The 12,240-nt window shown below is 49.1% G+C and overlaps 2 protein-coding genes across 4 annotated transcripts in view; one reads left to right on the plus strand and one right to left on the minus strand.

Annotated features, from left to right (window-relative positions):
* Positions 1-689: 689 nt before the first annotated feature.
* On the minus strand, positions 690-3,442 carry LOC122932449 (ankyrin repeat domain-containing protein 49-like). 3 transcript variants are annotated; one of them, XM_044286855.1, is made up of 3 exons: positions 3,337-3,442; positions 2,251-2,520; positions 690-1,174 (listed from the first exon to the last, which is right to left on the minus strand). In XM_044286855.1, the coding sequence occupies exons 2-3, from the start codon at positions 2,518-2,520 to the stop codon at positions 731-733; spliced, it is 714 nt and encodes a 237-aa protein (XP_044142790.1). In that variant the 5' UTR covers positions 3,337-3,442; the 3' UTR covers positions 690-730. The 3 variants fall into 3 exon arrangements, with proteins under 3 accessions (XP_044142790.1, XP_044142792.1, XP_044142789.1); XM_044286857.1 differs by having other exon boundaries at positions 3,290-3,385; XM_044286854.1 differs by lacking the exon at positions 3,337-3,442 and adding an exon at positions 2,754-3,279.
* A 100-nt stretch (positions 3,443-3,542) lies between these two features.
* Positions 3,543-12,240, plus strand: part of MRE11 (MRE11 homolog, double strand break repair nuclease) — a 295,143-nt gene continuing 286,445 nt past the window's right edge. Inside the window, exon 1 of the mRNA XM_044284591.1 lies at positions 3,543-3,620. The gene's annotated coding sequence lies outside the window, so the exon portion shown is untranslated. The remainder of the gene's footprint in view (positions 3,621-12,240) is intronic.

Raw genomic sequence — 12,240 nt, forward strand, 5'->3', positions numbered from 1 at the left:
CAGAAAAGTCCAAACTATTAAAATATTTTAAAAAATCTATGCGGTGAACGCCGGAACAGAAAAAATAAATAAAAACTGTGCGATTCGCCATTTTTTAAAATGCGGAATGCTTGTGGCTTTTTTGGTTTATTTTTTCGCGTGGTATCGAGTATCACAATACTTTTTTATGGTATCGAAACGGAATAAAAAATTTACTTACTTAACTTACTAACCTACTTCCTGGCGCTGGCTCCCCGATCCTTCTCCTCCTGGCCTGCGATGCTCCTCTGGGCTCCCTTGCTTAAAACATCAGGTGTAACATGGCTGCAGCAGTGACTGGATCCCCTTGTGTCATGTCACCATTTGTCCTGATGTAAGGGGAGCCGGACACCTCTGCGGCCAGTGATTGGCTGCAGCCATGTGAAACCCACAGTTTTCAACGAGGGAGCCCAGAGGAGCATCACAGCCCGGGAGGAGAAGGAGCGGGGAGCCAGCACCAAAACCCCTCATTCTTGCACAACCCTTTGAGGGTTGTTCAGGGTAATCTTAAGGATCCCATTATAAAAGGGATGCAGGCAGGCGACATATTAGTCGTCATGTATCAAGGTGGTTTTCTGCTGTGTGCAGCCCCCTGAAGTTTCCTCATACTCGTCATGATTCCCATACTATAGACACACAGCATACAGAGGACCAGACATGTACACAGAAAGTGACAACTGCAAGGACGTTTATTACTGCCGGTGGATGGGGGCTAGGTCCAATAATCTGCTATTTCAAACAGGTAGTGGTACATGTCGGTGCGCCGGGCGATCTCATAAGCCGTCTCCCCCAACTTATTGGTCAGTTGGGGTTTGATGTAGCGATTTATGAGGAGGAGCTCTAGGAGCCGGCAGCAGTCCCTGTTGGCGGCGGCCAGGTGCAGCGGTGTTAGGGAGCCCTTAGTCTGCGCGTTGATGTCTGCGCCGTGCTGGAGCAGGAAGGAGGCGACTGCGGTGTTATTCCACTTGCAGGCGCTGTGCAGCGGGGTCCACCCATCTACCGTCACCGCGTGAACATCTGCCCCCCTCGCGATCAGCTCCCGCACTATCGCCAGGTGGCCGTTGTACGAGGCTCTGTGCAGCGGGGTGTAATGGTCTTCATCCGTCACGTTCACAAGATCTGGCTGGAGCGACAGGATTCTTTGCGTGGTTTGTAGCTGTCAGGATAGAATACCCAAAATATGAGTAAGGGTGCATTCACACGACTGTAATTCTGGGTCTGCACCCGTTCCGTAATTTTGCGGAATGGGCGCGGACCTATTCATTTCAATGGGGCTGCAAAAGATGAGGACAGTACACCGTGCGCTGTCCACATCCGTGGTTCCGTTCCCAGGCCACGCAATGTCCTATTCTTGTCTGCAATTGTGGACAAGAATAGGCATTTCCCACAAATCAGTCAGTCCTGTGTAAAGCATCCATGGCCTAACTGAAACATGGCATCAGTCATGTGACCCCAGGCAACAGTGTTACATGACATACATGTGCTGGGTCAGCACACATGACACGTCCATGGGATACTACATAGGACTAAGGGAGTAACAACAACTACTTTACTGTATGCGTGATTACGTGGCTGCCTGTTTCCAGGTGATATGTAAAATGGCTGCCTGTCTCTAGGTAAGGCCGAATGCACACGGCCATGAGCGGTCCGTGGAACCACGGGCTGGATTCCTGCTGAGAGCAGGAGCGCACGGCGTCATTGGTTGCTATGACGCCGTGCGCTCCCTGCTGTTGCCGCAATACAGTAATACACTGGTATAGATCATACCAGTGTCACAGCAACCAATGACGCCGTGCACTCCTGCTCTCAGCAGGAATCCAGCCCGTGGTTCCACGGACCGCTCACGGCCGTGTGCATTCGGCCTAATGCTGTCATGTTGTTAATAAGTTAAGTTAACTGACGGACATGATGAGAAGCTGCTCCATCTCAAATGGCTATTCACCGGTTAGATATCTGGACAGAATGCCAGCGGTCACATGACAGGATTGAGGGTCACATTGTTACGACCGCCCTGCAATCCATCAGCGGTGGTCGTGCTTGCACACAATAGAAAAAAGTGGCGGCCTCTCTGGTGGATCGTGGAAGTGCACATAGGCTGGTGCCACAGGAATGAATCACAGCACAGCATTCATTTTGCAATCTGCTGCCGAAACATGAAAGCAGTGCTGCGATTGGTTGCCCTTGGTTGGTCTGCCGGGGATTAGGCCGCCATTTACCACTGTATGAACTTACTCTGTTATTTTCCGCAGCAAAAAGTATTAACTCCTTTTGGTTGTCCTTCAGGTTCTCCTCCTGGGTCTGGTACCACTCCTCGGTCCTTTCCTCCTCATCTTCCTCAGACTCCCCTGGCCAATGGCTCTGGGTTCCTGTAGGAATCAGATGTCGGTGGGTTTCCAGTAGATCCAGCTGGTTGAAGTCCTCTGGAAAGTGGTCGAGTTTTTCTTGCAGTTCAATCTCATCCTCGGTCATGTTGTCAGTGCCCGGATCCTGCAAGGTGGTCATCTGAAAGACACTAGACATAAGGAGCGGCAACAGCAGACCCCCCCCCCCCCCCCAGGCAATGCCGGGTCTGGGAGCCAGCTCCAGAAGTTAAAGGGGTGACCCATAAGCAAAACCGATCCCGAGCCCTTCATGGACTCTAGCGTGCATTTTTAAAGGGGTATTCCACAGACAATGTTAGCAAGCATGGATGGATCTAGGGGTGGGTTAGGGGCCCATTCCTGGGGGACACTAACCAACCAGATTTAAGCCTCATTCACACATCCGTGTCCGTGCTCAAATCCGTGGGTAGGTGGTCAGTGATGCATCCGTGAAGGTTCGGTGTTGGGTCCGAGTGTCCGTTTTTTGATGTCCGTGTGTCATCCGTGTTTCTCTGACACTGAACAGCAGAAAAATAATTTTCAAAGCTTCTCTTCTTAATGATCCGTGCAACACCGATGGCGTCCATGGTTTTTGTGGACCCATAGACTGTAATGGGCGTGATGGATCCGTGAACACGGACAAAATAGAGAGTGCATCCGTACTAAAAACACTCATGTGTGAATACACACAGAAAAACTAATGGAGACGTGTGCTGTCCGTGGAGAACTCGTACAGTCCGTGAAACACTGACGTGTGAATGAGACTTTAGGTTTTAGCCATGGATCTCAGTAGAACCCCATAGCAATCACCTGTCACTGCTGGGAGTTCTGCACAAATCCCAGCGTGCATTCACACTAATAAGAGCCTGCAGCAATCACCATGCCTTCTGCCGCCAACACGTGACACCCACCTAACACGGGCAGAAGCCACCAGCTTCCCATGCAGGACCCTCCTCACCTTTCTGATTGTGCAGCGCCCTTTTTCCACAGAGCATGATGGTAAAAACTACACTTCCCAGCATGCTTTGCTCTTCTTACGTCTTACGTCGGCACCGTGCGTCCTCCAATGAAGGATTCTGTATTACGCTCACTAGAGCCCAAACTGACCCGACGACGCCATTATGTTGTAGTACTTGTGGGCAGAACGCTGTAAGTCAGTGCACGGAATGCTGGGAATTGTAGTTTTGCCGGCAACTCCCAGCATGCATAGGTTTTCCCGCGAGCTTGCAGTGAGGGAGTGAGGTGGGTATAAGTTTAGTCACTGTGTGTACTGTTACTTACATGTACATGCTTGTTATTACATACAGTTATGGAGTATGCTTAGTATTGTGTGGTATTACGTCATGGGTCGTGGTAAGGGAGGCTATGGTGGCCGGTCAGCATGCTGGGCAGGGGTCTACCTCACAGTCTTGTTTACTGCACTCATATAAACTGTCTGCGATTGTAGATGTTATCAACCACAAATCCCCCATAACATCATCCACAGGTCCCCCATAACGGCGCGTCATCCGCAGGTCCCCCATAACGGCGCGTCATCCGCAGGTCCCCCATAACGGCGCGTCATCCGCAGGTCCCCCATAACGGCGCGTCATCCGCAGGTCCCCCATAGCGGCGCGTCATCCGCAGGTCCCCCATAACGGCGCGTCATCCACAGGTCCCCCATAACGGCGCGTCATCCGCAGGTCCCCCATAACGGCGCGTCATCCGCAGGTCCCCCATAACGGCGCGTCATCCGCAGGTCCCCCATAACGGCGCGTCATCCGCAGGTCCCCCATAACGGCTCGTCATCCGCAGGTCCCCATAACGGCTCGTCTTCCGCAGGTCCCCCATAACGGTGCGTCATCCGCAGGTCCCCCATAACGGCGCGTCATCCGCAGGTCCCCCATAACGGCGCGTCATCCGCAGGTCCCCCATAATGGCGTGTCATCCGCAGGTCCCCCATAACGGCGCATCATCCGCAGATCCCCCCCCCATAATGGCTCATGCACACAGACTTACTTTCTTTCAGTTCCGTTTTTTTTTCTTTGCAGACCGTATGCGGAACCATTCACTACAATGGGGCTGCAGAAAATACAGAAGTTAGGCTACTTTCACACCTGCGTTTAGGTGCGGATCCGTCTGGTATCTGCACAGATGGATCCGTACCGATAATGCAACCGCTTGTATCCGTTCAGAACGGATCCGTTTGCATTACCATGAACAAAATAAAAATAGAAAAAAAAATTTTTGTATATTTTTTTTGTTCATGATAATGCAAACGAATCGGTTTTCGATTGCACCATATTGTGTCAGTAAAAACGGATCCCCATTGACTTGCATTGTAAGTCAGGACGGATTCGTTTGGCTCAGTATCGTGAGACAGACATCAAAACGCTGCAGGCAGCGTTTTGGTGTCCGCCTCCAGAGCGGAATGGAGGCTGAACGGAGGCAAACTGATGCATTCTGAACGGATCCTTATCCATTCAGAATGCATTGGGGCTGAACTGATCCGTTTTGGGCCGCTTGTGAGAGCCCTGAAACAGATCTCACAGGTGGACCCAGAAACGGCAGTGTGAAAGTAGCCTTACTTTGTGTGCATTCCGTTTGTCCGCATGGCCGTTCTGCAAAAAGTAGTTCATGTCCTATTATTGTCTGCAAATCACGGTCCGAGGCTCCATTCAAGTCAATGGTTCCGCAAAAAATACGGAACGTACACGGAACACATCTGTATGTCATCCGTATTTTGCGGATCCATACTGTAGAAATGCTACGCCCAGCTCATATTGCTCATGTGTTTGGTGATTAATAAGTTACTGTTTCTGTATACGATCCGCAAAAAACGGATCAAATACGGAAACCATGTGGATATGTTTTGTGCAATAACGGAAGAGGACTTAAATCGGAGAAAAAAAAACCTAAAAAAAACAACGGTGGTGTGCATGAGCCCTAACAGTGTGTCACCCACAGGTCCCCCATAAAGCCGCTTTCACACGAACGTGTGATGCCCGTTGCCGTATTGCGGATCCGCAATACACGGGCGCCGTTCCTTGGGCATTTCACATCACGGAATCGGACCCATTCACTTCAATGGTTCAAATCCGTAGATGCGGAACGGATGCACAGAACCCTACGGAACCACTACAGAGTGCTTCCGTGGGGTTTCGTCCCGTACTTCCGTTCCGCAAAAAGATAGAACATGTCCTATATTTTTGCAGAACGGCCGGATCGCGGACCCATTAAAGTGAATGGGTCCGCGATCTGCTGCGGCTGCCCCATGTTCAGTGTTCATGCATTGCGGCCTGCAGCACGGCCACGGGGTACACACGTTCGTGCGCAGGAGGCCAAAGTCATACGGTCATGTGCAAGAGGCCTAACAGTGTTAGAAAACAGTCCAGGATGTTACTCACCTCCCCGATGTGATGATACCCAGACTGCGCTGCACTCCACCTCCTGCTTGTGTACCCGACATGGCAGTAAATAGGTGGAAATGCCGTTCTGCCAGTCATTGGATGATGGGAGTCATTGCCGCAGCCAGTGATTGGTGGAGCGGCATTCCCATCTATTTCCTGCCGTGCTGAGTCCACAGGCAGGAAGTGGAGAGCAGCGGCGCCCAGGCACCGTCAGACCAGGAGAGACAAGGTAATAGAGTAATATCCTTTATTGTTCTCAGACATTCCCTGCCCATCGGGCCGGCTTTTCATGGCTCCGGAATACCCCTTTAGTTCCTTATTGAGGTCTTGTGGCTGCACGGTTATAACGCTCTGTGTTAGGACGTCTGTGGATCTTTTCTATTACAGTATGAAATATTTATGGAGGAAAATGTCTTTAATCTACAATTGGATTTGGTGTAAAATGATGGAAATTTTGCTGCATGTAAAAGTCACTTACCTGGGCAAACACCAAAGACTCTTATTTTCACGCCCCCTCGGAGCACCGCGCAGTGAAGAAGGGGATGTTGGTCTTGTGCTCCTTTAAATGCAGTCCCTGCGGCACAGGGGACAGCGGGTGTTGTTCCGGAGCCACTGGTCGATGCAGGCCTGGTGGTAGATGTGGCCGCAGGGCAGTGATGTCACCTGCTCACCCTGGATGAAATCAGTGAGGCAGATGACACACGACTGTTTCTCCTCTGCATTGATGGTCCTTGCAGGGAGGTCTCCAATTTGGTGGGCCCTGGAGCTTGGTGGAGGCTGGTGGGGCACACCCAGTGGAGCCGGTGTTGGGGGCTCCGGCGGTGGTATGGCCTGAGGTCTCATGGTACCCATCCCCTGCAGCTGTATTAGGATGTTAAAGAGGCGTTCTGAAGGGTGTATGGGAGACCTCCTGGGTGGCTGCATCTCCCTGGTCCCGCGGCTCGTTGGTATGGGCCGAGGATGGCGGGACTCAGGGGTGGTGGTCTCAGCACTCTCCCGGCTGCTCTCCCCAGATGGTCGGGGGTCTTGGGCCGGCGCAGGTGTTATAGGAGAGCGGCTCCTCTCTCTGGCAGATGGTATTTGCCGAGGTGGAGCTCTGACTCCGGAGACATTGCGATGTTGCCTGTCTCTCCTGGATGTTCGCTGAGCGGATCGCAACCGTTCTCGCAGGATAGTCTGACCTAAAAGAGTAAGAATGGAAGTATTTCTAGTATGTGATTGATATAGAGCCCTACAGACCATAAACACAATGGCCAGGACTCAGGAGAGGACCTCACTGACTTCTATGGGAGAGTTTTCTAGGCATGCTCTGTGACCTGTGCAGAGGTCATTGTACAGGGAAAGAAGAGATGAGCTCTGACCATCACCTGGTGGATCCTGTGTTATCTGTCATCCAAATCCTGCCTGTAATGATATCATCTCTGTGTATAGATAAGCAGATAACTGCAGTAAAGTGATCTGGACAGACCAAGTAGTGGCGCCTATTATGAGGCTTAGTGGACAGGGCGAAAACTGCAGGAATTTATGTTTTTTATTTAAAGAGGACCTTTCATCGGTCCAAACATTTTAAACTAAGTATCATGACATATACAGCGGCGCCCAGGGATCTCACTGCCCTTACCTGGGCGCCGCTCCGTTCTCCCGTTATGTCCTCCGGTATGTTCGAGGACTTGGTTATAGCAGGCAGTGTCTGCCCTTGTTCCGCTGGGCGTCTCCTTCTCCTAGGCTGTAGCGCTGGCCAATCGCATCGCAGCGCTCACAGCCTGGGAGAAAAAACCAAGTCCCCGAACATACCGGAGGACATAGCGGGAAAACGGAGCAGCGCCCAGGGATAATAGTAAGTGCAGTGAGATCCCTGGGCGCCGCTGTATATGTAATGATACTTAGTTCACAATGTTTGGACCGATGAAAGGTCCTCTTTAAATATAAATCGTGACATAAAAAGTTTAAAATATCACCAAAAATTCTTTAAAATGTTAAACATAAAGTCTCAGATCCCTATTTTTGAAAATTTTAAAGCCAGAATTTTGGTGTACAGCCCCCCCTCCCCTTCAACATCTCAATGTTCACCCCCTTTAACATCTCAGTTGTCACCAGATGACATAGTTGCCCCCATGTGTCCTGTTGGAGTTTAGACTGGTTGTCCCCACTACAGATAATGAAATTAAAGACTGCCCAATTCTTCTTCAGAGTGTCACTTACCCTCGTTCTCGGGCCGACTGAGCCAGGTGTTGTTATCGGCGTTTAGCCGTCGTAATTCCCGGGATCCCATCTCTGGTTTCCCGAGCTGGACCTGATGACAATGTCCTCAAATGGCCCCGATGTTTTTGGGCCTTGAGGGAAAAAAAATCAAAGCAAAAAACTATCGGAAGCAAACACTAGAATAATATTCAATTCTCTCTTCCGGAGCCAAAATGCAGTTTACACCGAGGTGTGAACTCAAGAAAATGGCGCTGAGCTGACTGTGCAGAGGTGTCTTCTAGGTTCCTGGACATTGTGATGTCATAGAGAGGAACCTGTTGTAGATCACTGCTCTGTGACATCACCACAGCCTGGCCGCCATGATGCTTCCTGCCAACTGCTCAGTATCTTCAATGGTTGTTATCTCCTCTAGATTATTAGTCTCTTATTTTTCTATTTTCTGATATTTTATTAAACTTTTTCTTCTTTTTGGATCCCCTCCCGGCTTTGTCTGTAGAAAACCGCATCATGAAGTTTATGTGTGTCCAATAGTGGCGGAAAAAAGTCACAGATTGTGGCACATTCAGCATTTACACCATGTAATCCAGCTCCTAGATGGCGTAGAATTCAGTTTCTGGAGCACGAAGATATCTCAGATTTATTAAGAATCATCTTCCCCTTCATATATCCGGTCCATCTCACTCCGGGGCCCAGAAGATCAGGTCTGACGTAGGAATCTCCAGTCTGGATGAATCCGGGCACAGAGTCCCTGCCGCTCAGGACTGTGCAGTGTGGGCCCTCATTGTGTCGCTGTATGGTGCTCTGTGGGGTCCATGTTACATAGAGAATACATTGGTTATATGGCGCCCAGGGGAGCGTGCCGCCATTTATTTTCAGTGGATTGAATGGGCGACCCCTTTATGCCGCACACTGCAGGGCGCTGACATAGGAATTCCATCCCTCCCCCATCTCTTAGTGCAGCTCACCAGTTCTTGGCCCCTCGCATGGATTCTGTGTGTAAACAGTTGACTCCAGCATCACGTCCATAGCAGTGAAAATGGCAGTTGAAAGCATTGAGCGCATGTGCAAACACGCAGCAGGAGCCCCTGTATCTGCGCATGCGCTGAATGCTCTCTGAGCCGGCACAGCAGAGGACACAGCCGGGCACACGGGTAAATGACGTGACCTCCGCCATCTTGATTGCTGTAGACGCGGCTGCTGCTGGCTGCCACTGTTTGCTCACGGAGTCCATGGACGGCAGGTTTCCCAGCACCCACCTGTTTATGGCATTGTAAAGGGGGCTTCAAAACTTAATCGACCCCCTTTAATCATCTCCATGTGGAATACAGTAGAAGACCACCACTGGTATTTTTTGCTGCCAAGATACATGGCACAGAGGTCAGCAGCCTTCGACACGCTAGCTGTTGTGAAACTACAATTCCCAGTATGCCGCATTCACTTCCAAGGGAGTTCTGAGAAGAATAGGCCAAATGTGCATGCTGGGAGTTGTAGTTTCACAACAGTTGGAGTATCGGAGGTTGCCTACCACTGATATATCATAATGTCCAACCTGTGCGACTGCACAATAACCCTGCAAGCGAGGGGTCCCACCACTACTCTTCAAATAATAATACTGCCCCCTGGTGCCTATTAGACCATGAGTTGGAACTACACTCCTTCCCATCCACGTCTCACTATTACAGGGGTTGTCCATAAAGAAAACCTGTCTGCTATCCAAAGGATAGGTGTGTGATCGATGGCTTCCGACTGCTGATCACGAGAATGGGGGCCAGTTCTTCCCATTTGAATGGAGTAATAGTCTAGAACGTGAGTCCACTGCTCCATTCAGCTCCATGTATATGTGACCACTGCTTCATTCAGCTTGGGTGCACAGGCCCCATGTCCTTGTGATCGGCGAGCTGTCAGACCCCCAGCGACTCGTACACATCCCCCTATCCTGTAATTATAGGAATATTCCTGATTATAGAGGGAACGCACGCTTTTATTAAAGAATATCAGTAGTTGCCATAGAACGGCTGATGGAATCCAGAGATGGTTGCTTCGGTTTCCTGGTGCTCGCTCTCCCCAGTTGGTCGATGGTGTTTGGTCATGGAAGATCTTAATGGAGAGTGACTTCTGTCCTTGCTGTCTTTTAGTGGCAGCGGAGAACCTCTGACTTGCCTCCTAGTGACATTATGATGACGTCTGTCTCTCTCAGGTCTTCTTTGGGAAGATCTCAATCTTTCCACAATACTGAGGCCACCTAATATAACCTAGTCTACAGAAATCAGAGAAATGGATGAGACAGCAAGTAATAATGAGGTTGTTATTATGGGGGACATTAACTACCAAGATTTGGACTGGGTTATGTGAACTGCATCAGCATAACGTCGATTCCCAGAGACCCGGCCACCCTACATTTTCTGCTATGGAAGTTCCAAAAACAGCTCACCGCTGGTGTGGCTATTTGCCACCAAATATGTCGGAAGTAGCCTTTAGATTTTGAGCACCTCCAGCATGTGTATGACGCGGAATATAGGCAGGTTTTATCTGGGGTCTTATACCATCTGGCCACCACTTTATAACTGTTCTCCGGTTTTCTGACGCATCTTGATGTCATGATACAATGTCAAGATTTTGTCTATTTCCTGTGTGAAAAAACGACCGGTTCAGGTCTTTCTCCCAAAGTCTATCGAACGCTGGGATAAAGAAAGCGTCAGGAAGCCATAATCTATTATAAAGCTGGGAAATTATTTTGGTTGGGGTCTGGGCACAGTCAAATAGACTTTCCAGCCATACTTATGGATGAGAAAAGTCTTATGGTTTGATGTTTTGTTGGAGGTATGTGCGTAAGAAGTATAAAGGGGTGGGATTAGAGTGCTGATAGTTTAGTTTGGTCCTCATATCCGCTATAGGGATTAAGTGGGAGTCGCTAGCTATGTCTCTTAGTGGAATTGTGGAGTTTTTAAGGCACCCCTTCACACTTTCTAACAGGGCCTTGGGGGAAACATTTATTACATGCCTGACTTGAAGTTTTTGAGAGGTAAATGATATTAGGTGTTGAGTGTCACTGAGCCCTTTCCAAGCGGAGATAGTAGCTTTCATTAGTGGAGAGGCAAGTGGAGGTAAAGATTGAGCTGTTTTGTGGCCAAGCAAGAAGGCCCTAAATTTGGTTCCCAGTAGAGCCTGTTCCATAGAGACCCATGATTTGTGTGGAGGGGCCCTCATCCAATCAATCACTTTGGCTAGGAGAATCGCCTTCTCATATATTTCAGGATCGGGGAGAGCAATACCTCCCCATTTCTTTGCCCTGTTCAGTGATTTGTATGAAAGTCTAGGTCTCTTGTTGTTCCAAAGGAAGGAACTGAAGAGGGATCTCACTTTTTTGTAGAAAAGCAAGGGAACCGGGATAGGGAGCACCTGTTGTAGATTGGTTAGTTTGGGGAGAATTAGTGAGGCTGGGATGTTTTTCCTGCCGAACCACGAGAGCATTGGCAGATCAAGGCTGTTAAGTCTCTTTGTAATATCCGTTAACAAAGTATTGTAGTTCAGAGAGAACAATTGAGAAGGCTCTGTGCTGATCTTGACCCCTAAATACGTCAGGTGTGGGGCTGACCAATTCAAAGGGGATGATTGAGCTAACTTTTTTTTAGTAGTGGCAGATAGACCGGAGCATATGGTTAGCGATTTATTGTGATTTACTTTAAAATTGGAGCAAAGACCATAGTTTTCAAGGTGTTGATAAATCCTGCAGAGAGCCGATTCTGGGTTGCTAATCATGACTAGCATATCGTCCGCAAAGTCTGCTTTATGTTCCTAATATCCCCTAAAGTAATACCTTCTGATTGCTGTATATTTCCTAATAGTCTGTAGGAAGGGTTCCAGGGTTAAAACAATCAGAAGGGGAGACGAAGGGCACCCCTGTCTAGTACCGTTCCTAATGTTAAAAGGGGACGATATTGTACTATCGACTGAGATGGAAGCGGAGGCATTGATATACATGGCATCAATAGCATACAGAAAAGAGCTCGGGAAGTTTTGGGATGAGAGGACCTGTTTTATAAAAGACCAGTTGACTCTATCAAAGGTTTTCTCCGCATCCGTGCTGAAAACAACTAAGGGAAGTGATCTTTTTTTAACATAGTGTATAATATTCAGGACTCAGGAATGGCGGTGTTATCTTTTCCTTCCCTGCCTTTGATAAAGCCTACCTGGTCTCTATGTATAAGGGAAGGGAGTTTTTTTTACTAATCTGTTTGCTAGCTAGGAATTTTAAATCTAGATTAAGGAGG

Source organism: Bufo gargarizans, chromosome 3 (genome assembly GCF_014858855.1).
Source record: "Bufo gargarizans isolate SCDJY-AF-19 chromosome 3, ASM1485885v1, whole genome shotgun sequence".
Classification (NCBI taxonomy): domain Eukaryota; kingdom Metazoa; phylum Chordata; class Amphibia; order Anura; family Bufonidae; genus Bufo; species Bufo gargarizans.